This window comes from Xiphophorus maculatus, chromosome 21, assembly GCF_002775205.1.
Source record: "Xiphophorus maculatus strain JP 163 A chromosome 21, X_maculatus-5.0-male, whole genome shotgun sequence".
In the NCBI taxonomy this organism is placed as follows: domain Eukaryota; kingdom Metazoa; phylum Chordata; class Actinopteri; order Cyprinodontiformes; family Poeciliidae; genus Xiphophorus; species Xiphophorus maculatus.
Window position 1 is genome coordinate 7,343,134 of NC_036463.1, and position 27,268 is coordinate 7,370,401.

The window sequence follows — 27,268 nt, forward strand, 5'->3', positions numbered from 1 at the left end:
AGTTGCGTTGGACACTTACTGCTGACCAGCTGCCCCACGCTGAGAGCCGAGGAAGATGAGGAAGTGGAGGAGGAGGAAGAGGCCTGGTGCAGAGGACTCTGTCTGTGGGGCATGTGGAGCAGGTTGGCTTGAGACGACACAGGGCCCGTCTGACCCTGCTGAGCCTGAGGCAGCTGGACACACAAACACAACACGATGTGTCGGCAGCTTGTGATGCAGATAAACATTACTCCTGTTAACTATCATCATCATACAAACAATTTGCAATAATAATGCCATTATGGTGCTAAATTAGCCACTTAGATGCTGAATATAATGAGTGCTTCCCTGTATTTGATAATGATGATGATGAATGTAGTTCCACTGGGTTATTGCTGTGAGTATTTCTATCTGTGTTGTGATTTTTAATCACTTTTCTGTACAGAGAAAACCCAGTTAAAGAAATAGGAAAAGAAGCACTTGACAATTAATCTTGTTTTTTTTCTCATCAGGCTTGTGGTGACGCCTGTAACGGGAGCCTGAATGTGGGTAGAAAACATCTGAACGCAGCAATCCTCATATGAAACATAATTCATGAAATGCCAGCTATGTGCACTGATGGGGAAAACTGATGTATTTTCATGTTTTATGCACATTTGAGTTGCTTTTACAAGATCAAGACGGCATGTCTTTACTTTAGAAGCAAAAAAAACCAACCTGTCTAAACCATAAACTGGGCTGGTTTCTCTTCTCCTCTTTTGCCATTAATTATTTTCTCTGTGGCATGTGTTTGTTTGGATGGTGGTGGAGGGGTGTCAGCAGCGATGCACACACTGTCAGGACTGTTGACAGGCTCGGAGAATTATCTAGCTTCACTGAAAATATTCTAGACTGTAGGCTCTGACAACCGTAAATTATGCCTGTGGAACAATGTGTACACGCCGGCTTTGAAGTGCAGACACGAGCATAAACATTATTACAAATGCATTAATTCATTCAAGAGTATGATCTGCCGTTTCGGGTGTCACAATTAGGTGTCCATCTTCAGAAAGAGTTCATCCATTCTGCACTGCAGAGGCCTTCAATGTGAACCTTTACCCTGTAATTCTGCTCTGACATCTTCATTATCAAGTCAATAACATTTCTAGCATCCATGCATCAGCGGGTGTGCATCTTATGCAGCATATAGATTGAAAAGTTGGGAGGGAAAGGTCTTCAAAAACACAAAACTGCAAGTTCTTCATGCAGCCTGCATAAAACAGTAGAAAACAGTAAAAAAAATAGTTGTTTGGGTCAAAGAGGACAAACCAGGAGGCTTTAAAGTATTTCTGAGGGAGAAGAGAGATGGAAAACATAGGCAGGAAGGTTGGAGCTTTAACTGAGGTGATGAAAAGTGCTTTTACCCTTTAGTTTTTTTTGGGGGGGGAGTCTGCAGAGTTTTATAAGTTTCAATGAGACTCCACAAATATTTTACTGACAAATATGCACAGACACAAGGTGAAAAAGGCAAGCACTCTTCTTTTTCACAAAAAAACATTTTATAGGTGAAATGATGCAAATAAGTGTGTAAGCAGGGAATACAATTCCCTGCAAAATGGTTATTTTCACAGTTTTTCCACATTAAATTTGTAGTTACAGTTCGACTTCCCCTCCAATTTTACAATGTCGCTGAAGGAATCCGCTGCAAAAATATTGTGGACTTCTTTTAATTTGTTGTTGTTATTTTTATTTTCAAAGTTTTACAGCTTCCTGTCTCCCTGTTTGATGAGAAACGTTCTGCTCAGCTTTATTTTAGTGACACCACGATCTATTTAGTTGTTGAAATTATACATATCAACTAGTTGTTTAGACAATTTTTTTTTTACCCCTCCAGGGGGTCTTTTTGTGGGCTCTAGTGTCCCTTTTTACGAAAGTAGGCTGACAGGAATGGGGAAGGAGAGGAGGGAAGACATGCGGCAAATGCCGCCGGGTCCGGGAGTTGAACCCGCGACGGCCGCGTCGAGGACTCAAGGCCTCCAAATATGGGTCGCGCTAACCCCTACGCCACCACGGCACGCCCCCGTTTAGACAATTTTTAAGGTGGAAAAAATACTGATTACATTGTAAAATAAAATCAAAATGGAAAAACAGGATTTGGGGAAAAAGTTGGAATAGATTAAAGTGATCAGTGGGCCAAAACTTGAACAACAAAACAATTTATTTACCCAAACACAACACATGGGTCTGCGAAAACTATGTAGTTGATTTGTTTGTTACAGTGGCTTAGGACACAGCCTAATTTTTATTGCCACGTGATTAGCCTGTGTAGCTTAGCGTAGCTCAACTGCATACAACTCTATTTTTGGTGCTATTCAACTTACTTATCAACTTAAAGTCAGAATTATTGAACAACAAATTGCAAACTACTGTTTATCTCATTTTCTCCTTTATGAAGAGTTTTTTTCTTTGCACAATTAAAATTTACATGTAAAAGTTAATTATTATGTAATCTCCAGGTTTTTTTTTTAAATAAACTTGAAACAATTACCAAAAAATGTATTGATGGCACAACAAAAGGAGAATTTCTATCATCTACTGATTGTGGACAAAATGCTAATCTATGCACAATATGTCATGAACAAAATGACTGAGAACTATGGTAGGATATTTTCTAGTTTCTAGTGTAAATACCTTAGTACATTTTAAATAAGACAAAACTAACTTTTCAGCAAGATTTAGGAGCTTGTTTGTAATTCCTTAATATTGATGAAGAAGTATTAGTTTCACTGACAGAATATGTCACTAATGACTAATAATTTTTCATCAATATTAAGGAATTATTGACTTAAAACAAGCTCTTTTAACTTTCTAAAAAGTTACATGGAAGTTAGTTTTGTCTTTTGTCAAGTGTACTAAGATGCTTGAAGTTGAAACTACACAAAATAATACTTTGTAAGGTTTTGTGTTTTTGCAGTGTATGAAATGAATTAATGAATGTTTTTGCAAGGAACAGTGCTTTTAAATTCAGGCCAGAATCATGAATAAACAAAAAACTCCACTAGGTGTTGCTCATTCCACAGTTTTAAAGCCAGCCCTTGATCAGTTTTGGGAGTTTAGGAGCGTAACCGGCTGCTCTGCAGGCGAGCCGCTTTCACGTGTGTGTTAGCGTGTTCCTACAGGAGTGTGTATGTTACCTGCTGTCCGGGCTTGATTGGTGACAGCGTGATTCCCTGGGTGTTGATGACAGGCAGGATCTGATTGCCGATCACCGTGGCGATGATCTGGCCTTGAGCGTTGGTCAGAAGCTGAGGCGTAATTGGCTGTACCTGCAGTGCTGGGTTGCCACCCCCTGATTGGCTGGAGGGCCCTGCAGAGTTGGGCATCAGTGGGATTGTTCCAATTATCTACAAAGGGGGGCATAGCGGAGACAAAATCAGCTGGATGGTTTTAAAAAAACAGAAAGATCAGAGAGGCTAAACGCTACTGGAGGTATCAAAGAAAATGAATTTTGTTTTTAATCAGAAATGAGTTGGACATTTAGAGCATTTAATGAGGCTAATCAGAGCACATTGGTTCAGAGCGGTGGGACTTTGAGAGAGAAAGATGCAGAAGTGTCCGCTGATCATCTGTCACTGATGTGGTTTTACAGGCTGGAGCAAGTGAAGCCAAAGCAGACTGCTGGGAGCGCACCGCAAAGGTCAGCGCTGAATACCTGTGTGTGTGATGGTGCACACCACTGACTGTATTATCCATCTCCAGGCTGACATCAGCAAGGATGTGTGTGTGTTTGAGAGTGCGTGTGTGTTGAAGTGTTTTTGTCTGTTTCTGGAGTGAGGCTGCTGAGAAACACAGACCCCGATTTCGCCCAGGAACAAGTGCAAAGAAACAATAAGAGGGAGAGAAGAAGAAGAGAGAGACAGGACCTTGTGTCTCTAATCCAACTCTGAGGGTCCCAGGGGTACTTCAGCCCCCACCCCACCCGACGCTCTCCTCTCCTCTCTTCAGTGGCTGTAATCAGGAAGGGCAGATCAAAGGGGGTGGCAGAGTGTCACTGCAACGTTTTAGCTCTCAGAGCTGCCAGAGTGTAGCCGGGAGTGGCGCTTTAGGGGGGACTTAGCGCCTCTTCACTATGATGAAGGTTAATGTCATCTGGGGACTGGTTCTGGGCAGCGGCCGTCACGCGGGCCCCCCTGCTGGCAGTGCTCCTCCACCACGCCTCATTACGCCAGAGAGCTGCTCCACACGGACGAGGCGCCGTCGTTCTAAACTCTGTTGTTTGGAAACAAGGCGAAAGCTGCTTGTGCTAAAAAATTGCAAAGTCTTGGACTTGTGCTCTTTCAGTTCCAGGCTCTCTGCCTGCACACAGAATACGGCTCTCCTCCTCTTCTCGTGCCTTTGACATAATAGGGAGGGATATGTGCAAGAAAGGTGGGCCGATGATGTGTAATTCATCCCTGCCACGGCTCATTTGCTTATGTTGCTTCGCATTAGGGAACAGATAATTTACCTCTCTCTCTCCCTCTTTCTGCTCCGGCTTTACAAACTCCCTGTAATGCGCTCCTGCCACTTAGCATATTTTATTGCCCCGCCTGACGCCTGTGTCTCCCGAGTCCCACTGATCCCACTTTGCCTGCCACTGTGGCACAGAACTTGTTCCGCTCAATTATTCATCATCATAGGACTAAGTGGTTGTTCTATAAGCATAATAAAGGAGCGGGAACCTGACAGCTCTGTGCTCGTCCCAAACGTGCCGAGGCCCCTACATCTGAATATCCACACAGATGTTTAATGGCGGCGTCACCTTGCTCCAGTTAGGTTGGATTTCTAAGAGGAGGGACCTGTCAGAGTTTGTTAGGAAGGCGGTCTTCACCTCATTGTTTCTGCAAGTTAAGACTTTTAAAGACATTTGTGAATTAAATGTGATGTTTTTGTGAATTTTAAAAAAATGATGACTTTCTTACATAACGGTTTACTTTTCACTTAATTTTGAAACTAGTGGTGCGCCATATGAAATGTTTCTCGCGATATTTTGTGGCACTATTATAATAACTGTATGGCTGTAACTGCGTGTCACAGCAATTGTAACCCCACCAACACAAGTAATGCTCTTGAAAAACATTCCCATTTGTCATATGCTTCTTTAGGATGCCAGTCACATAAAGTGAGATTTGTATCATTAAACTTATTGATCCTTGACACACCTTTGCTGGATAAATAGTGGAGAAGAGTAGCAAATCTAACAATAAAGACAATACTGAGAATTTTAGGGGTTTTTCAAACATCATAAATCCCAAACACACAGATAAGCCAAGATTATTAATATACCTGCCATATTTAGATTTACCTAAATCTTCTTTTAATTGCAGACCAGCTTTTTGGATGTGTCTTATATTTTGACAATTTATCCTAATGAACTCCTTGTAATCACCTGATTTTTAGTTTCCTCAATAGGTTCTCTATCAGAACCAAATCTATCAGAATTGTTAATACGGGTAATTGCTGGTAAAATTAAAAGATACATTTAAATCTATGAATATTTCAGAATCAGAATCAGCTTTATTGACTGAGACTTTAACAATTTAAGTTTGACTTTTCAAAACACAAACAGCGAGAAGACATTAAGTACCCATATGAATCCTGGATGGAGGAAAGATAAAGGAAAGGGCGACACAGCTTTACATGTTCAAACACAGACATAAAATTTAAATCACAGATATTGAGCCAAACCTCGTTAAATATACAATCCTTTCATCATGATGAAAACTTGAATTTTACCCCATTAAAACATTTTATGGAGAGAATTTCATTCAGACAATAAACAACATTACAAGCATATGTACTGATTATGCACAAGACATGATCTTGTTAACTTAAATTTAATAAAACCAATAAATTAAGCATACAGGAAGCATCATGCATCATTTGTAGAGGTTGATGTTAAAGAAGCTCAACACGCCCTAAAACATGAATGTGGCTAAAGTTTTGCTTTATTCACAATATAGAAATGAAAAGTTATTTAGACCTTTTTCAGTAGGCAGAGTGGGGTGTAATTTGTAGAACAAAATATGTGAATTTGTTCATATGGAGATAAGATTTAAATACAAATCCTATTTAAACAAATTTGGAGAAAACTCTGCATAGTGAAAGCAAATTATTGGCTACAAGTTTTTATATAGAGTTTTATGTTTTATTACTCTCTTTCTCATTTATAAAGAAAGACCACTGGTTTGTAACACAACCACCTTACATCAAATGTTGGCTACAGATGTTAAAAACTTGCACTTGTGGCTTGAGTTCTAATGCAGTTCTCCAACAAGTCCACCAAATTGGTTCAAATCTTTAGTAAATTTTGAAAATATGAACATACAAAAGCCTTCTACTTCAAAGCAAGTTTTCTCTAAGTAAAAAATGTAATTACTAAAATGTAAAAGAAATCAACAGTTTGAACATTGGTAGGACTTTTAGTTTTAAGCAAAAAAGCACAATTGTATTGTTTAAAATGATATATTGTGACGCGATCAAAAACATTTAAAAACACTGTAATGTCTCATGTCTTATGCTGCCAAAAATAATCTATTAAATGATATAAACCTTGTTTTGTCAGAATATTCACTTCAAGTATATCTGAGGATTAAGATGCCCTTTTGTTTTCTCACAGATAATCAGAAATATGTTAGATTCATTAGTGATTATAGTACATTTGAGATTTCTACTGTCCTTGACAAGCATAAAATATAATGTTTGCTATGAGCTGCAGGACTGATAGCCGTTGAGATGATCAGATTATTTTTATACAAAAAAGAATTGAAAGGATTTTTTAACCCCCACCTGAAGAAAGTGCAAAGGGACAGGGGAAAGGGCAGCACCAGGGGTAGGATGAATACCACCACCAAGCGATATTATGCTAAGAGGCAGTTTCTCTCTTTTACATGTTCTTATTCTAAATCTGTAGTACACTTTGACAACCAGCAGGAAACTCTCTTCAGGGAATTTGATTAAGGCATGGAGTAATTTCCATCTCCAAATACCTGATTGTGAGTTTCTGATGCAGCAATTTCCTCACACATCTATTTCATAAATAAGCAGCCTCCAGGGCCTCTCGCTCAATCTTTGCTAAGTAAATCTCTTTACTTATCTACCATGTTTTTGCCTGTTTTTTCACTTCCTGTGTTTGCCTCAGCTCCGGTTCATAGGATGGCATGTGTGAGAGACGTGCCTCTCTCCATCCAGCAGAACTCATTAAGATTATGCTGCTCTTGTTTCCAGAGAAATGTCATCTCATCTCTCCAGCCGGGGCAATCTGTGTCTTTAGCCATGGTCGCCAGGCAATATCTCTGCCCATTTTCTCTCCTCCACTGTTCATGCGGTGAATTGGGACCCAAGAGGGGAAAAATGTTTGGAAAGTCAACACACAAGTTCTCACTGCAATTTTAAGCTTAAGTCTGCTCTCAAATTCTGAGCAAATTAAAAAATATAACAGCTGCCTCGCAGGGATGCCTCGAAGAGAGTATGCTTCCTGATTCTTTTAGTAATTTTAGAAGGTTAAAAATCTAAAATGTGAATTATTTCTTTTAAAATAAAAAACCCCTGAGAACTTGAGCTGCACTTGTTTTATTCAGAACATGGCCATGGTGAGCATTTTAATTACGACAGTGTGGTCAAATTCTCATAATTTGATATATTTTTTCGAATTTCCATTTCACATTGTTTGCCAATTTTATTACAGTGAAAGACAGAAATTTATTTTGAATTTACAGACGATACTTCTGTAGTGATCAGTGTTTAATCTGCAAAAATAATATCAAAAACTTCCAGAGGATAGATGGATGAATAGATAGATGGACAGATGGATGGACGGACGGATGAATGGATAAATGAATAGCTGGATCCATGGATGGATAGATAGATAGATGAATGGAAAGACTGATGAATGAATGAATGAATGAACTGATGGATGGATGGATGGATGGATGGATGGATAGATAAATGGCTGGAGTATTGTTGGATGGATGGATGGATGGATGGATGGATGGATGGATGGACAGATTGGTGGATGAATGGATGGATGGATGATAGATGGATGGATGGATGGATGAATGGATGGATGGATGGATGGATGGATGGATGGAGCGAATATTTTGTGTTATACTGAAAAATTTCCAACGTAAGATATTTAGTTTGCCAAATTTATTTCGTTTTTGAATTGCAGTTGGGGAACACAAAAACAGACCAAGGACCACAAATGGCCCCCGGGCCACACGTTGGACACCCCTGGCTTAGAAACAACTTCAATTGAATGTCTGTCTGGAGACTTGTAAGTTAATGTTCACAAAGTCTCACCAATAGAGAGTGAGAGTTTCCTTGGATGAAAACAATAATCAATTAACTTGTAAACAACCTGCAGATTGATGTTTGCAGCAGGATAAAAAAGGTCAACATCTGTTCATCTAAAGGCTGGAGGCTCCAGATCACCTTGTGTTGGAGTTTAACTTCACCTGTTGTATGAGTCAACCTGTGAGTGTGTTGCTTTCAACATTAGAAGAATTATCTGCCCCAAACCTACAGGCTACAGGCCACAGAGAATAAATAAGAGGAGATATTCAAGCACAAAGCTGAGACATGCAGGGGTAAGGTTGTTTCACCTGATTTTGCTCAGTTTAGAGAGGAAATAGGCCTTCAGTATCTCTGTTGCAAATACAGAATTAATTGCATGCAAAACCTGAAGGAAAAGAAAGATTTTACATTGCAAAGAAGAGAGAAAAAATTGTGATTTGTAAAAAAGAAAAAAGTATCTTTAGAGTGAGAGTGACTTAATAATTGTGGCTTTTATCCGCAGTCTTAATCACTGCTGTAGAGGCTGTGAGGATAAAAGAGCCTCATTGATTTTCCTTGGAGAATAAAAAAAAAAAACTCGAGCCAATATAATTAAGGTTTAAAAACTGAACTCCAAAGGCCCATCAGTCTTGACACTTTTCAAGGTTCTCAAAGCTCTTGCTTATGAAAAGGCCTTTTGACAGCACAGTAGAGGAAATTAAGTGAACAAAGACGACACACCATGGCTCAGATTCAAGGAAAAGTGATTGTTTACACGTGGAGCGCAAGGATGAGAGAGATGGCCCCCTGAATTGTAATCAAACTACACCTTGAATGAATAGAAAAAGACCCTGAAATAAGGTACAAACCTTAATTTGTCTTACGTGAGTTGTGTATAGTATCCTCCATGCAGGGGAAGGGAGGGGCAGGACCTTCTGATAGGGGAGTGGATATTTCAGAGTCCTCGGTCTGAATAATACAGTGGAATAATGAGGTGGGGAGCAAAGGCTGTACCCCAGGGCTTTGACCATCTCTGTGACCTGATTATGTCAGGAAGTGTCAGCCACCAAGACGCTACAAAAGCACAGAGCATGCAGTCAAGTCCATATCCTCAGTGATCTGTTCCCAGCGCTCCAGGCACCTTGTGAGCCAGAGAAGTCCATACTGTCTCATTAGCCATGTTTAGGATCAAGCTCTCCTTCTTGGACAATACTTCCCTACGAGGTCAAACCAGTGAACGCACCCCTGAAAGGTCTGATTTAAAAACAATCAGTTTACATGTATTTTATCACTCTAAAATGTCTCAAGCTGGATTAGTGTCGTTTTGTTTTTGCAAAGTCGACATGATGAGGACAGTGCAAGTGTAACAAAATAAAGCAGCGGTTATTATAAATAACAGAAAGTGGCATAAAAGGGCACAATGTCCACACAGTCCCGCTTTAATGTGAGCACTGTGCACCTGAGATAAGATGATTCATTAGATAGAGCCGAACAATGACAAGCATCATCGTTCAAGCCTCTGGCTACTGATGGAACAATTTTGCAGCCACCCTTAAATATGACAAGGTCAGCGTTTTACTCTGACAGGCGCATGCGGTTAAGAGAGGGAAGGGTTTGTTTATTCCCAAAATGCTTAATATATGGAGAGGTGGCAGCCGGACTGTGGACAAACAGCTTCAAGGCAGCACAGAGACTCACCGCGAAAAATCAATGAGAAAAGACCAGGAATACAATATGGATGGTTCGTGTTGAGCTGGACGGTAATAAAATATATAACAAGATATTTTGGTGCTTTAACTTTTTTATTTAAGAAGTATTTACATTGCCTTGTAAAACTGAACTTTTTCACGTTACAAAAACAGACTTTAATATATTTTATTGGGATTTTATGTGACATTCTAACACAAAGGAAGGAAAATATACATGACTTTATTTTGTTTTACCAATAAAAATACGAAAGGTTAGATTGTATTTGTATTCAAGCCATTTTATCTTGACATCAATCCAACTGTGCATCATTTGGTACCTAGAAGTCAGCTGTATATAAGGAACACTAATCATTTCCTCCTGGATTCTGACCATTTCTTGTGATTTTTTTCTTTGCAATAAAAATCATTGATTTTGTAGTGCTACTTAGAACTTTTTTTATCATTGAACCCCTTCCAAAATCTACATATAAAAAAAACTGATAAGAAAAGTAATAACAAACTCACAGACTGGACAGACAAACCTTTTTATTTTCAAAGAACTTAAGTAGATTCACTTTTGATACTTACCACATCGATCACAGGATATAACTTGACATTAAGAAATACTGCCATCTGCAGGTGGGGGTTAACATCACTTAAACCCAAATTTTTGTGGAAAATTTTCAATAAACTCAAAACTATGCTTTAGTGCAAAAAGAAAACGTCAGGATTTGCGTAATTTTTTATGAATTACAAAATTGTGAAACGTATAAAGGAATTGACAAGTGAAAAAAACCAAGAAAATGTAACTGACAGGTCAGGCTTCAAAGAGAAAAGCAGCCAAGAGGCCTGTGCTAATATCTGGAGGAGCTGCAGACTTTCACAACTCAGGAGTCAGGGCTAGATTTAACAAATTTATTCTTTGTACAAGAAAATTAATTGTGTGATTTTCTTTCAAAATGCTTGCTATATTTAGCCAAGTTTAATAAATTAGATAAAACTGATTTGGGTGCAGCAAAGTTGGTTTTTCAGTAAAAGTGTCTGGATAAACATGGTTCTACTTATTATAAAATCTTGGTTATAAAAAGCTGAATATTTTTTCAATGTAAGAAAATCAGGTTGCCAAATTTATCATATTTGAATTGCAGTTGGGAATCAGACAAAACCAGTCCTAGGGCCGCAAAAAGTCCTGGGGCTGCATTTTGGACACCCTGGCTTAAAAGAACTTCATTAAAAATTCAACATTTTCCATCCACTTTGCAATTATTCATTTCTTTAAATAAATCATTCCAATAAAAGACCAATAAAATTAAACAAGGTTTTGGGTTTTTTAATTAAAAATATACAGAAGTTCAGGGGCATATTTTTGTACAGCTCTATAATCGTTGTGTATTACACTCACCTGTCCTTGTGCGTTTGTGACAAGCTGCCCGGTGGCTCCTTGCAGGTTTGAGAGGGTATTGCCAAACACCTGAGAGCCAGCGATGGACCCCATGGCGGCTGCTGCTGCCACCGCTGCCTGGCTAGCCAGGGGGTTCAGCTGCAGAGAGCAAAATCATCATTTATCAGAAAATCATCTGCTCTTTTTTATCACATATTTAGACTACAATACAAGTTCCTGAAGAGGTTAGCAAACCAGCTTCATACTTCTGTTTTGCTGCCCAGGGCAGAATAAGCGAACTGCTACGAGGTCCAGCAGAGAGGGCCATGCAGTTTATCAAATGTTTCCCAGAGGTTGGTGCTCCTGGACGCAGTGGGAGGCTCCAGGGTAGGGAGGAGCAGTGAAAACTGGAGGGAGGCTGTGAATAAGTGGCCATTTTACCACTCTAAGTGCTTTCTCTGGCCTCTGGGGCTCCCCACAGGCAGAGTCTAGTCCTTCGACACGCAGCAATGGCCCACCCGCTCGCTCCTCTCACAATAGAGCCAGGCAGCAAGGCTATGCATCACTGTATCGTCTGTCGCTTCAATAAACTTCGACTAAGAAATCCTCCTACTTCGTAAGACTCTAACAGAGTGATACTGTTGAGGCAGAGGAAGGTTAAAATGACCATCTGCACACTGCTGTAATGGACTCATCTGGTATGGCCTGTGGTGGCGGAAAGAGACTTCTTGCATTGAGAAGAGGCTGTAGAGCCCGCCACATTGCTCCGATTGCCCATATAAATCAAGCTAACCACTTATTAGGGGGCTGAAAATGCACTGCTGATTTGGTTGTACCATAGTGGAGCGAAGCCTTATTAGGCTGAGTAAGTAGATCAAAGACTGAGAAGAGAAAGCAGACCTCCCGATTACTCAATAGAATAAAAAAAAACACTGTTTTCCGGCTGCTGCTCATACTGGTTGCCTACTTAACTTAACTGGGATGACTGAAAAGCTAAAACAGAATACACGGCTCCAGCTTTTCCAAACTCTCTGCATTCTGCTGAGAATTCAGCTTTCTTCAAAGATACAGATGCCATTTATTTTTGTTATTTTATCCCACCACCATATATTATTACACTTTCTGAAATCAAATGATGAAAAAATGCCACAGAGGGATCAATACTTTTTCATCGACAGTAAAGGTTAAGCACATTAAGAATGACACTGCATTTGTCTTATGAAATCATATTTCATGTTGGTGGCCTCAAATTGGCCGTGATTGATATTGCCTCCTCTCGTCTGAAAGTCATCCAGTTTTTCCTCAATAATCGCAAGATTGTCTTTTATGTGTTTCAGTGGACGCCCTTCGGGAACCAAGAACATCTCGAATGTTGGAAAAAAAAAAAGAAGAAAACTCAAATCTGAGTCATTGTGTTTTCTGTGTGGAAAGTAAAACTATGGTAAACTGTTAATAACTCATCTTACTGGGATCCAAAAGCAGAAACACTAGACATTAAATGTTAGGATGTACAAAGCAAAGCTCCAAGTTGATCACAGTTAGTTTTTTTCCCACTGATCTGAAACCACACAAAATACCGCAAGCTGAATTATGAAGCTGCATCAAAACTAGCACGTTGATATTATTTGGTGTTTAAACTATGAAAACAGTCAGCTATAAGTAATTTTAGGGATATTATGTATTTATTAATTTCAGCTACTTGCTGAAATTAATAAGTTCTGGTCCCTAACAACCACAAATTCTGTACTGCAACATCCAAAATGTCTTTGATTAGAGTGGTAATCCATAAATAATACCAGTGATTTCATATGACACCTGGTCTTATTTTAATGCACTTTAAAGCTACTTGATTTTTAGAATATAACTGGTATTAATTGTGGTAAAGCACAGAACTCCTACATTGTAATCATGAAAGCATCTCCTCATTTAAATTCTTAAGATGTAGTTATGATAGCATTGACTGAAACAGATAAATATCCTTTTCCTACAGAGCAACATGCTGAGAAGCTTTCTAAGGAGTGACCACATGAAACGGAGTAATTTCTCCTCTTTTCTAAACAGAAATTAAAACTGCTGGTTGGCAACTAAAGGAGCTGTGTTAGTGGGAACACTGGATCGTAAATGTTGTGATAGAGGAAGGAAAGCCAACACGCTCAGTTAGGCAGAGTTAAACAGAGGCCACATATCAACACACTGATAATGTGATCTGCTCAGGCGAGCACAGCCAGAGTCCCCCTGAAAATCTGCTTTGCTCTGTGTCATTACATGAGTGATAGGTTGTTGGAAAAGCCTTCAGATTGATTTGAAATATTATCATCACGTTTCATTCAATGATAGCCCTTCCTGGTGCTCTGTTATTCTGGTAAATCTTGATGAAAAGAGAGCAGGCTTTGTTGCTTCATCTCTGGCGCGGTGTAATATGGACGGCAGTTAGAAGGAGAGTCAGGAATAAGGAGAGGCAAGGCTGTGCTCAACACCTAAACAGGTGATTTTCCACCACGGTGACTCCTCTCAACGCCTCGGCAGGAGGCACAAAATGACAGAGTTGGGCTTGTATTTGTACTGATTGCATGTGTTGGAGGAGATAAACAGCGATCTTCCAGTTTGTGGAGCCTGCATGTTAACGATTGTGTTTCTTTTCATTCACCGTGAAAAGGCCGTGAAGAGGATTTTTGGCTGTTCAGACCTCTCTGGACAATTCCTGTTAAGATCACAGACAATTGCAGAATACATCAATGACATTTTGTCCTTTTGTGTAAAGAAATAGAGGCTGGACTGAAAAATTGGCTAGAAACTGGAATGAGGCAAATTTTAGTTTGATCGGTGGGTCAAAGACTCAAAAATCTGATTGTCAGATTAGTCAATAAACCTTAATAATTACTAGCAGCTGCACCAACAGAAACATGCTTCAGTATGGAAGTGATTACTGAGGGAAGAAAACTAAGTGTTTAGTTGTTTCAGTTTCAGTGAGGTGTTTAAAATGAAGTTAGTGGAAGCACAGAGATGAAATAAGTTAATTAAAAAAAAGCTGGATTTCAGATTTTTCTATGTATCCCAGTGTAGCTGTGCTTTATTCAAGATGTGTGAGAGAGCAAGACTTCCAGCAGATAACAAGAAGGCTCCATAGAGACTTGTACTTGAGAGTACAACTTTGAGTGCAACTAAATTGTATCGATCAGCCAATCTTGATTGAAAGATCAGTTCCACAACTGATCTTTTAATTAAAATTGGTGGAACATGCTATGTTTGGAAATTCTTCAGGATTTAGGAAATCCTGCTAACAGTCACAAGAGTATTTCTTATAATGCTAGTCACATTAACTGCAGTAACCACTATTAAAAGTGCTAAAGACAGCTTTTAATTCAATTCTGTTACAATTTTCTTTTTAAATAATAAAGATATATCTAGATATGATCTGCAGTTCACTCAGCGTGACTGCCTCCTCTCCTGACATCAATAGTTATTGAACAATAAGGCAAGAAAAAAAACTTGCCATATTTATATAAAAAAATAAGAGCAGTCCTGCTCTTATATTTTCATATATAATAATTGAGATAAATTGCAATCGGCTTTGGAAATCAGCCACAAAATTATGATTATGGTATTTCTGATTAAATAAATTCATTTAAAGTTGAATATTAGCCAGAAACATCCATAAGGAAACTTTGGCAATGCAAACCAGCATGTTTTTGGATGGAGTTGGACAGATTCAAACAGATCTGATTTCAGAAGAGTGTAAAATGTATTTACTTTAATCATCAAAACTGTGTCAAAGTGGACCCAACAGGTTAAATTAACAGTCAGTACCACCCTTGTTTCTCCTTAAGAGAAATGTCCTTCATCTGGAACAACATGGAAGCTTTCCCAAACCCATCCCGGCCCACCATCCCTGTCTCCTCCCTGCTCTTTCCCACTCCAGAGTGAATGTAATCAGCTGTGACATGAGAAAACACGTTCTCTGTCTGTCAGAACTCTGCTAGTCCTCTGCTGACAGTCCTCTACTGACTTTCCTTCTCTAAACCCCCCGATCCCCTCCACTCCACCCAGCACACACACACACACACACACACACACACACACACACACACACCTAACCGCCTTCCCCTCCTCACATCCGTTGTGCTTATGAACATCAAAATGCCATTAGGCCCTCCAAAACACCTCTGGTCCCCTGGTTGGTGGGGCTTCACACTGAAGTTGTGCACTCTGAGCCCCGTGAGCTCTGACTATTGCTCACCGGTGGGCCTCAGCTCCGGCCGCTGTGAGAAAATAAAACCCAAAAAGAGCCATTCTGGAGGAAAAACACAGAGAAGTGAAAGACGGATGGAACAACTGGGACAGATAACACCCAGCAGAATACAATAACGCTGCGTCGGGCGACAGTTGGAGGTTGTAATTGCTTAAGGCAGTGGAGAAGTGGAGGGGGCTGAGCTGGCATGTCGGGTGTTAATGGAGTGATGTCATATGAAAACTCCAGAATGACAGCTAGTTAACAGAGGGAGGTTTGGCTAATCAAATAAAATGCATTAACTCCAGGAAATGGCCGTGGCGGTCAGTCTCAGAAATGGCCGTGTCTAATGAGGTAAAATGCAAATGAAGAAGGAGAAGAGTCGTGAAAACGTTTAAACTAACTATAAAGGGATGATGGAGTGCAGGACAGTGGCCGTCAATCTCCCCACTCATTACCTTCACGCGAAATTAACCGGAGCTTTAATCATTACATAAAATCAGCTCCGGCCCATTTGTTGATAATTGTAAAGGAACACTGGTTCAGAGTGAGTCCTTTGTCATCAATCACATCCCGCAGCACATTTCCTACAGTTAGGGAACACTGCAGGTAAAAATATGAAACATACCACACTATTCTCCTACTGGGGAATGATCTATAATGTTTAGCTGTTTCCAGATGTATTAAATCTGAAACTACTTGGTGATTAAGTATCCACAGGAAAGTGCTGACCATTTCAGCCTCATGAAGTGACATATCTGGTGCAGTTATTTCTGTACTACATTGGCGCTGGGTTGGAAATCATGGCAGGAACCACTGTAGCAGTAAATTTACTACTGCTCTGGCTATGATTATAAAGTAGCTACAAGGCTATGTTTATAGTCATAGTGAGAAAATGAGTCTTGAGATCACACTGTGGTTAAAATATGAGGTGTATGAACATTTTTCAGCCTTTGTGTCCAGAATATCTTCTTTCAACCAGGCTGATTACATCCCATTTCTTTTGAATTGTGTGAAAATGGCGTCTCTTTTCACTCTGCTGCTGTTTGACATATAAATATAGCATTTGAATGACTTTAATATCCTTCTAATCAATGTCCAGTGATCTTTTGATGTCCTCAATTCAATATAGGAAGGGTCATCCATGCCGCAGCTTTATAAACACAATAAAGGTAAATGATTACTCCCCTCTGTGGTGTCCAAAAATACAGCCAGTAATGAAGAGAAATGGTAGAGTTTGAGGAGGAGGCCTGTCATGTGTCATTGGCCGACTCTAAGCTTGAAGATTAATCACGAGAGAGGGGCTCTGTGGCTAAGATGTGGTCACCCTTGATCGATAAATCCACCACACTCCCTTCCCTCCTCCTGTGGTTCTCTGCTTCACTGTCTCTCTCTTTATCTCCAAAAATACACCTCAAGCTAAATCAGCATAATGCCATGTACAGTTCCAGTGAAAAGTTTTCACACACACACTTCATGGTAATGAAAGTTGTATCATTTTTGTCTTTTAGTGATGTATGTTAACTGTTTTTATTCCCGAAGTGGAACAATTGTACAACAGCTTCAGTGATTTTGAAAACGTTTACAGGCTCAAAAGTACATGCACACATTCCCACTTTCATTGACTTAAACGTCTCTTAGTTGTACCTCAAGCAAGCTCTTTTTACAGCCTGTTAACAAAGTTCTGGTTTAAATTCTGGCTGGGTATTTGGCAAAACTGAAATTTAACAGAAAGGATTCTTTTCATAAATCTGTAGCTGCCCACAAAAACAAACCAAATGCCTTCTGGCCACAATAACAAAAGGAGTCCAAGTGACAATTTCAAACATCACGCCTGCATAACATATCGCAAATGTATCGTCATCAAAACATGCAAAGGAGTGTTTGAACTGCAATAATTGTTGGGGAATATATTTTACGTATTATGAATTTGCATTTTTCATAATGTAGTATTTAGCCAGGTAGGCAGAATCTCAAAATAGCAGATTTTCATACTGGACACCAATGAGCCCTAACACCTTTCAAATACAGATAAGAATTATACTCGTAGCATTCACAAAAAGAGGTAAAAGTAGTGCAGGTTAATTGTCAATAAAATGGCAGGAGAGTAGCATAACTTGAGGTACTATATTCAAGTCATTTTTTAACATTGCAAGGTTAGAAAATACTGCAGTCAGTTATTCCAAAATTGTGCAGCCCTAATTTGAGCTCTGGTCCAGCTATCAAGCATGGTGGTGGCAATATTATAGTGTTTGAGTGAAACTGGTGCATTGCACTTGGTTGTTGAAATGATGAAGGAGGAGAACTACTTCCAAAATTCTTCAACTTCACCTGAAATCAACAGCTGGATGGTTTTAAACTGGACCTGTTTTTAACTATCAGCAGAAAATCATCATAATTAACATTAAGGCTTGAAAACATTAGTCTGTGTATAATTATCTAATTAATGTGTTTCACTTTTTCAATTCAGTTACTGAGATGAATACACTTTTCAATAATATTCTAACTTGATTATCATGACTTTAATTTTGACCTTGTGTGGATTACAGAAAAAGCACAATAAGTTCAAACGTGTGTCCAGTTCTACTCAATATTATTGTCAATCTAGAAAAACAAATGATGCAAATAAATCGTTGAAAGCTAAAGATAAAGGTAACTCTGCGTTTTATTGATTACTTCCCAATTCAGGCATGCGGTTTAAGAAAACATTCATCCTATATTCTATTTGAGTCTCTTGACCCCGTATTTCATACAGGGAATGAGGGAAATAAAATCAATAATCAGATATTAACAAGACAGAAATAGGAAAATGCTATACACAAAATAAAACAGCTCTGGTCGAGTTCTTAAATCAAATAGCCCTCTGTAGATTGGAGGAATATATACCAAATCTAACCTCAGTTTAGCCCAGCTAACACACAGCGAAGAAGAAATTCTGATAATATCCTCCAGAGACCACAAATGGGACTTTTGACTTGGTCTACGAGGAGGGCATAATGTAACAACATTGCATTAAAAGGGTCTTTTTACAGCGTGGCGGTGCAGCGCGGCTGTATTCCTTGTGTGAGCCCGGTGCTCTGTTTGCGGTCACTAATGGGCATCAGAAATTACAGGCAGTGGAATCGCGCCCCGCGGGGGGACTGGCCTCCTCAGCGGAGCGGAGCACTTAGATGGTGTCTGAAAGGCTGCTGGAGGAGAAAGGGGGGAACTCAATGTCACAGCCCTGCCTCATAATTAAAGAAACCCTATTCCTTATCCACTGTTAGGTGAGCCCTGGCTCGGTGCTTCATCTGAGGGCTCCCAGGTGGGCGTCTAATGCGAGTTGCCCCCGGTGTGCATGTGGGTTGATCGGGGGAGCTTTGCCTTTCTGCTGGGTGTCGGAGCTGGAAGCCCTCTGCCCATTTCCAGAGTAATGGAGCCAGGTCTATAAGAATCGCAGACCTCAGAAAGTGAAGGAAGTATCAACTGTGAGATGACTGAAAGCCCAACAAACCCAGAAAAGCCACAAAGTAAGTGGAAGGTGCAAAGTAGGAGCCATTTTAAAAGTGAAAGTGCCTTCAGAGTTGCCAAAATGATGAAATATGATAAATTTAAGTTTCTTCTTATTTAGAAATTCAAGGTTCATCGTTGCTTCTTAAGTCTGTAGATATTCTCCCTGCCTAATCCCTCATTTGAAGTAAATAAAAGTAGTAGAGCTGTCATGGTCAGGTTGTTTTCCTCATCTAGCTCCCATGCTTTATAATTATTCATATGAAATGCGGTGCTGTTGATGGGCAACAGTCTTATTTTCTGCTTCAGTCAACAGTGCACATTTGTATTTCTAAATTGTGCAGCACTTGTTATGTAAGGCAATTTTCTGCCTTCTTAAGAGCCAGATCTGCTGTGCATTAATAAGAGTTGAGCTGAGGGGTCCTGTTCATGCTCTACACCGCACAGCCACAGCAAAACGCAGCTGCTTTTACTCAGATATACATACATATATATCCATATATATTCAAAATTTATGAGAAATGTCTGGATTTAAAACTGGTGTTAATCTGGATAATACTTGGCATGTTAGGAAGTCTTTATTTCGGCTTCAGCTTTTCCAAGTCCTTACAAATCAAATTCATTTCAACAATTCCGACCAAAAATGTAAGGAATTTCTTTTTTAAATTTTAGGATTCCTTCATACTTTGATGACAAAATAAAACTTTTCCAAATTACAATTTTTTCTAAAGTATAAATACCAACCCTGTGATGGACTGGTGACCTGTTCAGGGTGTACCAGAGGTAGGCACCAACACCCCGCGACCCAGCAAGGATTAGTGAGTTTAGACAGTGAATGAATGGATGGAAGAATCGATAGATGGATGGATGGATGAATTTATCGGATGGGTAGATAAATGAATAAACAAATGGAAAAATACTGCACAACTCAGATTTAGTAAGTTGGACAAATGTATTGGATGCATGGTCGAACGGACGGATGGATACAGGACAAATGAATGGACAAATGGACGGACGGATAAATGGATGGATGGACAGACGAACAGCCAGATGAAAACTTGACAGATGAAAAGAACATTTGTAGAATTTGCTAGGGATCAAAAAATGAAAATATACTTCTCCATACTCCACATCCTTTTTCCATATTTATCCCAGTATGGAAAATGTCTGATATTTAGTGATGTTCAGCTTTTTATTTTTCACAACTTAAGATGTTTGACACCAGATGGACGGGACTCCTCCCTCCCAAGCACCTTAAGTGACTCCATTTCCGCTGATATGCCGCAGTGTCCACATTTGAGCATGTCATTTTAATTTCGATTTAATATCCAGCAGAACAATTAGCGTCTGTTTCACTAAACTGCATGAACACTGCGTTGAGCTGGAAAATCAATGAATCGGCGCGTAGGGCTCTTTTACCGCACGTGCTATTACAATGGAAGAAACACCCGCCACCCATAAAAAAATGACATTTGGAGCAAATTAGAGATGGGATATATTAACCGTAAGCAGCGGGAAACAAAAGTAGCAGAGATGGATCTGAGATTTGAAGAGGGAACAAGAGGAAAGGGGGGGCGAGGGCGGGGCAGGAAGATGGCAAAGAGGTGGGGAAAAGATAGAGAGTGCACACTGCCAGGCCTCTGAAAGGCTGTTGTAGTTGGCAGCAGCTGACCTTGGTGACGATGGCTTTTCACCAGAGGCTTCTAATGAAGGCTGATTGCCGGGGAATAGTGAGGGAGCCACAGGAAGGAAAGGACAGAGAGGGAAGGGGGAGCGGGAAGAGGGCTGGGAGAAAGAAAAGGATGGAGGAGAGACTCAAGTAATTGCAGCACTTGTGGGTTGAGGCCCCGCGGTACTGTGATGTCGGGGTGCAGTGGGGAAGAAGAGAGATGTCTGTGGACACTTTGGTGGTAAATTGTGGAGCACGGGGATAGGAGGCAGGCCCCTAGGCTGTAATTACCCCTATGAGTGTGCGGATTGAGAGTGGACAGGCCCGGTGTGGAGCTCTGACAGCGATCAAGGAGACAACTGCGAAGAGGAGAGGGACAGACGGCAGGAGTCTGACAGACGAGGAAGACAGGACGCCTCCACCTCTGCCTGGCCCCCAGAAAACCAGCCAGGCAGACACTGGACTGAGGTCAGAGGCTATTAGTGAACACACAACATGCTGGTGACAAGACAACTATGACAAGAACAGCACAGCTCAGGGTTTCTCCACATTTTTCATTGCACATCTCCACATCATTTCTGACGGAAATTTCTATTTTTTCCTGCATTTTTTGAAGAAAACCCTGGAAATTTGGGCTTGATGATCAACTTTGAGCCTTCCTGAAAAGTGCATGAGCTTTATAATCTGTAAGTTCTCTAACTAAATAATGAAAAGCCCAATGCTGCAATTGGCTTCTTATTTTGGTGACTGCTGCAGCATCTGGACCAACTTACATCAGCTCTATTTTAAGACCTTTAACTCCAAGACTTGTCCATTAAGAAATTGAACAAATGATTCTCAAACCGGGCTGCCTTTACTGGTATTCAGAAGAAAATCTGAATGAACAATTTTCAAGATAATTTAAAAAAAATGTTATTAGGAGAGTTGTATTAAAATGTATAGATACAATTAGTCAGAAGAGCAAATATATTATGGATAAATTGTGAAAATTTCAATTTACTGTGGCTATCAAAGCGTCTCAGACATAAGGTAGCCATTTTGGATTTTGAAGTCAGGGCTGGCTGAAACATCACTTTCCAAATTTGAATTCTGCCTTTACAGGACCTTTCTGCAAAATGTTCCCCTCCAAAAATCTGTGTGAATGTAAGATAATTGTCTTACATCCTTAAACCAGTCAAGAAGATCATTGGATTCAAACTTTTACCCCCTTTTCATTGATTTTACGGTGTAATACAACAAACTTAGAAAGTCAAATGTTGAAACACTATTTTAAAATGCCAGTCAGAATGGTGGTAATTGGAACAGTAAAAATCACTGTCCCGTCATAGACAACAGTGAGCTGCGCTTATTTTTGCTTAAGTTTTCATGGACACCGAATACTGAAGGTGAACTGTAAAGGCAGATTCTTCAAAACCCAGTTTGTAAAAATTTAAACTTATTGTTCCTAAAACTTCCTAAAAACACAAGTTTTAATGCTTTGACATTTTAGAACCAGTTTAAGAAACACAAGTCCAGTTGAACCCAAATTTTACACTGTCAACGGACCAGGCAGTAAAAGGGCCTTTTCTCAAATTATTTTTTATTGAGTTGGCATTCAGTTAGGAAGGAAATAAACAAAATGCTGATGAATAAAATGTTATACTGAGTTATTAAGAAGTGTGATTTGGATAAATGTTAAATAAAAGAGTTTAATACACATTTAACCCCAAAGTTATTCATACCTCTGCCACCAACATGTTTTTTTTAACATTATTATTGAAAAAAATAATAATGTTATTTTGTTTCCCAGACTTGAATCTGGTATGGAATCCATAGGAAAACCGAAAGATTAGGGTGATGACAAAGAGACTTTCCTACCTCAAACACTGGAAATGCATCACTACACATAAATGCTCAAAATATCAGTAGATATCAGTAAGATTTTTTCCATTGATTTATGAGAAAAGTATGAGTAATTTTAGATGTAACATTTTGTTTTACATTTTAATAAAATGTAAAACAAAACCCCCTATTTCCTTGTCTTCAAAATTTGAACTCCTCCTACCTGCCTGCTTCATTTCCTCTTAGCATCAAACATCTTGGCTGGATGAAAAATAATTCAAAGATTATAAATTAATGAATAAAAAAGCATCATCAGATTATTTTATGTATTAGAAAATGGAAGAAATAAAATCATCCGACAAAATGCAAGGATTTTAATTTGATTTTTTCCACACTTATCCATGACTGGAAAACGATAAAAGCAAATTCCAGACTTTTCCAGACAACGTAAAAGTTCTGAGTGGAAGAGCACATAATGTAATGTGATGAAAAATAAACTAATTAGATCAGAGAGGGATTCTGGGGCTCCACAGGATGGCGTAGCAGGGTCAGGAGGACCTGGGCACACTCGCTGGAATAAGAGATTTGATAGGCTGGCCTAAGCTTCCCATTGCCACGGATCAGTATGTACTGCCTCCCCTTTTCCTGCCTGGGCTGATGTAACCCACTGGAGTGGCAAATTACACCAGACCTACAGCTGTAGCCCGACATTATGATTAATTTGATCAGTAATTTCTCCTGTTTTTCATTTTAATCGCCGCGACCATTCTGCTGTGGCAGGTCTTTCAGATCTAATTAAGATCAATTCCGGTGTAACAGACTTGGCGCGCCTTTACCCCGTCAAATCCCTGAGCTCTCCGGGCGTGGAGAAAACCCGCAGCTCCAATCAATCAACTTCCAGCAAAATCCAGCGCGCCCCTGCAATCAGCCCATTAACGCACTTAAGCAAATTTCATAATCCCCCCCCCCGCCTCCTTTCATGTCTATTTGTCATCACTTTGGTGGCTACTTCAGGCAGCCAAAGGCTGCATCCAACATCACCTTACACGTTAGGGAGAGAGAGTGAGACGGGGGCGGCATAGAAAGTTAAATCCTTCCTCCATTTAAGATAATTAGCTGCAGTAATCTAAGGCCAGACCTTATTGACTAATGGTGACATGATCTGTTGTGGCAGGATTTGTATTCTAACAAGCATATTAATGAGGAAGGTAATGAGTTTTGTCACACAAATTAAAAAACAGAAAAAGCTCAAGGGATGTAATGAGTGCTTTGGATTTTCTCTGTACGAGTTTACAAAGAGTATCACACACCTCCCCTGAGAAACGAGCTACAATGAGACATTAATTGGAACATAATGAATGTTTGTCTCTAAGCAGCTTGGCATTATGTTTGAAGCAAATAGTTAAATGGCTGAGTGATCATACTTGTCTGGATAATAACAGCAGGAAATAGGGGTGTTATCATTGTATTATGGTAATTACGACTGCACTTTAGAGCACAGGCCAAGTCCTCTGGGTGAAGAATGAAAACAGTGAAAATGCCCTCCTCCTCTGGGTTTATTTTTAACATTTAAAACCATAACCAAAAATTAGTAACTGCTTAGAACTGCAGCTGCAGTTAACAGGCAAAGATTATTACTAGAGCATAATAATGTGTGGATATCAATTTAAATCAAAGTGTTTGTGAGTGGCGTTAATGTTTTTTGTAGCTCCCCGTGTCGTCATTAAATGGGGGTATATTTTGGAGTCAAACACATTGTATTTAGCGACTTAATGCAGAAGATAGTGGCAACATTTCCCTGAGAAGGCAAGAGTATAGGGACAACTGTGTGTTCACAATGCAAAAACACAAGATCAAGTATTTTGGGTCTAGTTTCTAGTGCAGATATCTTAGTGCACTTGAATTAAGACAAAAACTCACTTAAGTCAGTTTCTTAATAGTAATTAAAAGGTACTAGTTGCACTGCCACTATAAAATTAGTGTGGAAGTGCAACTAGTACATTTTTATTATTATTAAGAAACTGACTTAAAACAAGCTCCTATGTTCTGCTAAAAAGGTTACTTGTAAGTTAGATTTGTCTTATTTGAAGTGTACTAAGATATTTGCACTAAAAACTAGACAAGAAATACCATGAAATGGTATGTGTTTTTGCAGTGTTGAAAGTTGAAGAAGTCATCACTTTGGTGGCTACTACAAGTGAGAACTGCCACCCTCCACAGGCCTGGTTCGCCTTTCTAGATGCCTAAAGATGATAGATTCATCTACTCAAAGTATTCATGTTATCTTGTTCCAGAGATGGACATGTTATGATGAGAAATGGTCTGATAAGACTAAAATAATAATATGTTTTGCCATGATGACCAACTTTACTTTTAGGATGGAATCTTGTGAACACCACACATACTGTGAAGTTTGGGTGTGGCTGCATTATGTTGTGGGACTGGCTTGTTGTGAGTAAAATAATCTGCTAGTGGTACTAGCACTTTTTTAAATCAAATGAATTATTTATTTGCACTAAGCGCTAATACCTTGCTTAAGTCATAAGCTAGTTTCATCTTATTTCAATATATTTGCACTAGAGAATAGATGAAAATACTTGGTAAGATTTGTTTTTCTTGCAATGTAACCAGTAGGTAATTTCACACTTAATTATCCAAGTCTTTTATCACTGTGTATTTTGGGATTTACAATAAGTAGCTAAATCTACAACTTCTAATAAAATCAGTAAAAAAAAATGTTTATATACTTTTTGGATTAAAATTAATAGCTTAGATCAATGAATTAGTCGATAATTTAATCAACAACAAAAAGTCTTTAGTAGACTCCCTTTGTAGGACTAAGCCTCTACTCTGAGTTTCCACTCATTGACCTAAATGTCATCGGGAGGTGGGGCTGCAGGTTAAATTTCACTGCAGCTTTGAAAGTGTCCTGAGGCCACGGCCTGTCCTTCAGCGAGCCTCTCGCTGGGTGACACTCTCTTTGGCAATCATAGCAATGACCCTGAGAAACTAAGCCTTTTATGACAATTCTGCCTCTCCCATACACAAACACACTCCATAATCCTATTTGATGAGGCAATATCTTAATGACACCTGATGTGGCCTCTTCGCCCCCTAAAGGAAGGTCTGTCCTCAGTCATCATAATCACCCACAATGTTGCTTTTAAAAGAAAACAATCTCTAAAAGGCAAAGCGTGTCAGGCAAAACTTCCTCAGGTGGATTCCAAGCACATCTAAAACTTAGGCGCAGCTGGTGGACTATCTGCTTTTTATGGCTTTGTGCTTGTTCCATCGCAGTTTGAATGCGCTAATCTGTTATTTTGGTCACTCAGACTGGATGGTGCGTTTAGCGCGATGTAGCGGCTAGCCTTTGGAGCCCATTAAATCCAGAGGCTGTTTTTCCTGCTGAGTCTCACCAGGCCGTGACAGGGCCGGAGAGGGCTGCAAGGGGAAACAAATAGCCCAACTCATCCCGGCCATAAAGAAGCTCGCACCACAACCCAATAAGGGTCTGACGCTGATGAATGTGACCGGGGACGGAAAGGCGACCCTGGCCAGTTTCCACCAGAAATGAAACCACAGGGATATAAAATAGGTTATTATGGTCACACAGTGACAGGCAGACGCACAGCAGGGCAGAGATGGATGGACAGACAAAGTGACTAAAAAGGAGGCTGAGAAGGAAGAGCAGCAAAAATTAAAGGATGGATTAGGCCTAAAGATTGATTACGTGAGGAACAGCAACATAAATACGTGCATCTTTGATTGTAAAGTTCAATATTCTCAAGTGGATTAACATGCATCGTCTACTAGATCCATAAAAACACTCAGAGAAGCTACCACTCTCCACTTTAACAGGCACTTAATAAATAACTAGTGGGGAGCAAAGAGTTGTGTTTATTACTTGACAAAATTGAAACACTGACAATGATGGTATTCAGATGCTCATTTCAGTTTTAGAGGAAAGTTTCCTTTGAATAAAAATCACTTGTCTGTATAAAATTATTTATTTAATAGAGAAATATTTAATTTACTGCTGCCAATCTGCAGCAGCTCTGAGGAAAAAGTCAGGCTGCACGCTGCACAGGTCAGTCATCACAGAAAAATAAAAACACAAATTTCTAAATATTTAATCAATGTGTCTAAAATCCACATTCTTTATATGTTTATCATCAGATATTTACTGGAGAACTTCTAAAAAGCTTGCATCTATCACAAAAAAAAAACTATGTAAAAAACAGTAATTCTCTCCTTTAATTCTTGTTATTCAATAACATAACTCACATAAAGTGGTTACTTTAAGTTTATCCCGACTTATCCTCTACAACCAACATGTTTGTGGTTAAATGTCACTAAAAGAAAGCGATGTCCCATGTCACTGTGTCCATATTTGCCTTTAGTCTAATGGAGATGCCCTGATCAGGATTGTGTTTCCTGAAACTGATCCGAGTCATTTAAAAGTAGACATCTGTCAATACCAAAATCTGATACAACATTAAAGCTAATTGAAAACTCAGAAGACGTAAAGTGTAATAAAATCACGTAGTACATTAACCAGTATGTTTTCTTGACAGTGACAGGCGTTTTTATGGGGCAGCTTTTTGTTTCAACATGATGTAACTTAGCACATACAGTAAAATCTCTTGTCTTATTCCTAATGACAACATTTTGCTGTATGCAGCTTGCAATACACTAGGCAGTTGCTTCCGTCTTTGAATCAA

At 39.4% G+C, this 27,268-nt stretch overlaps 1 protein-coding gene across 2 annotated transcripts in view; it reads right to left on the reverse strand.

Annotated features, from left to right (window-relative positions):
- The window catches only part of pou6f2 (POU class 6 homeobox 2), a 91,307-nt gene that overhangs the window by 13,224 nt on the left and 50,815 nt on the right, over nucleotides 1-27,268 (reverse strand). For both annotated transcript variants that reach the window (XM_023325984.1, XM_014468610.2), the window contains exons 6-8: nucleotides 11,362-11,499; nucleotides 3,153-3,362; nucleotides 20-173 (exon numbers count right to left, since the gene is read on the reverse strand). In XM_023325984.1, the coding sequence (XP_023181752.1) occupies nucleotides 20-173; nucleotides 3,153-3,362; nucleotides 11,362-11,499 (502 nt within the window). The remainder of the gene's footprint in view (nucleotides 1-19; nucleotides 174-3,152; nucleotides 3,363-11,361; nucleotides 11,500-27,268) is intronic.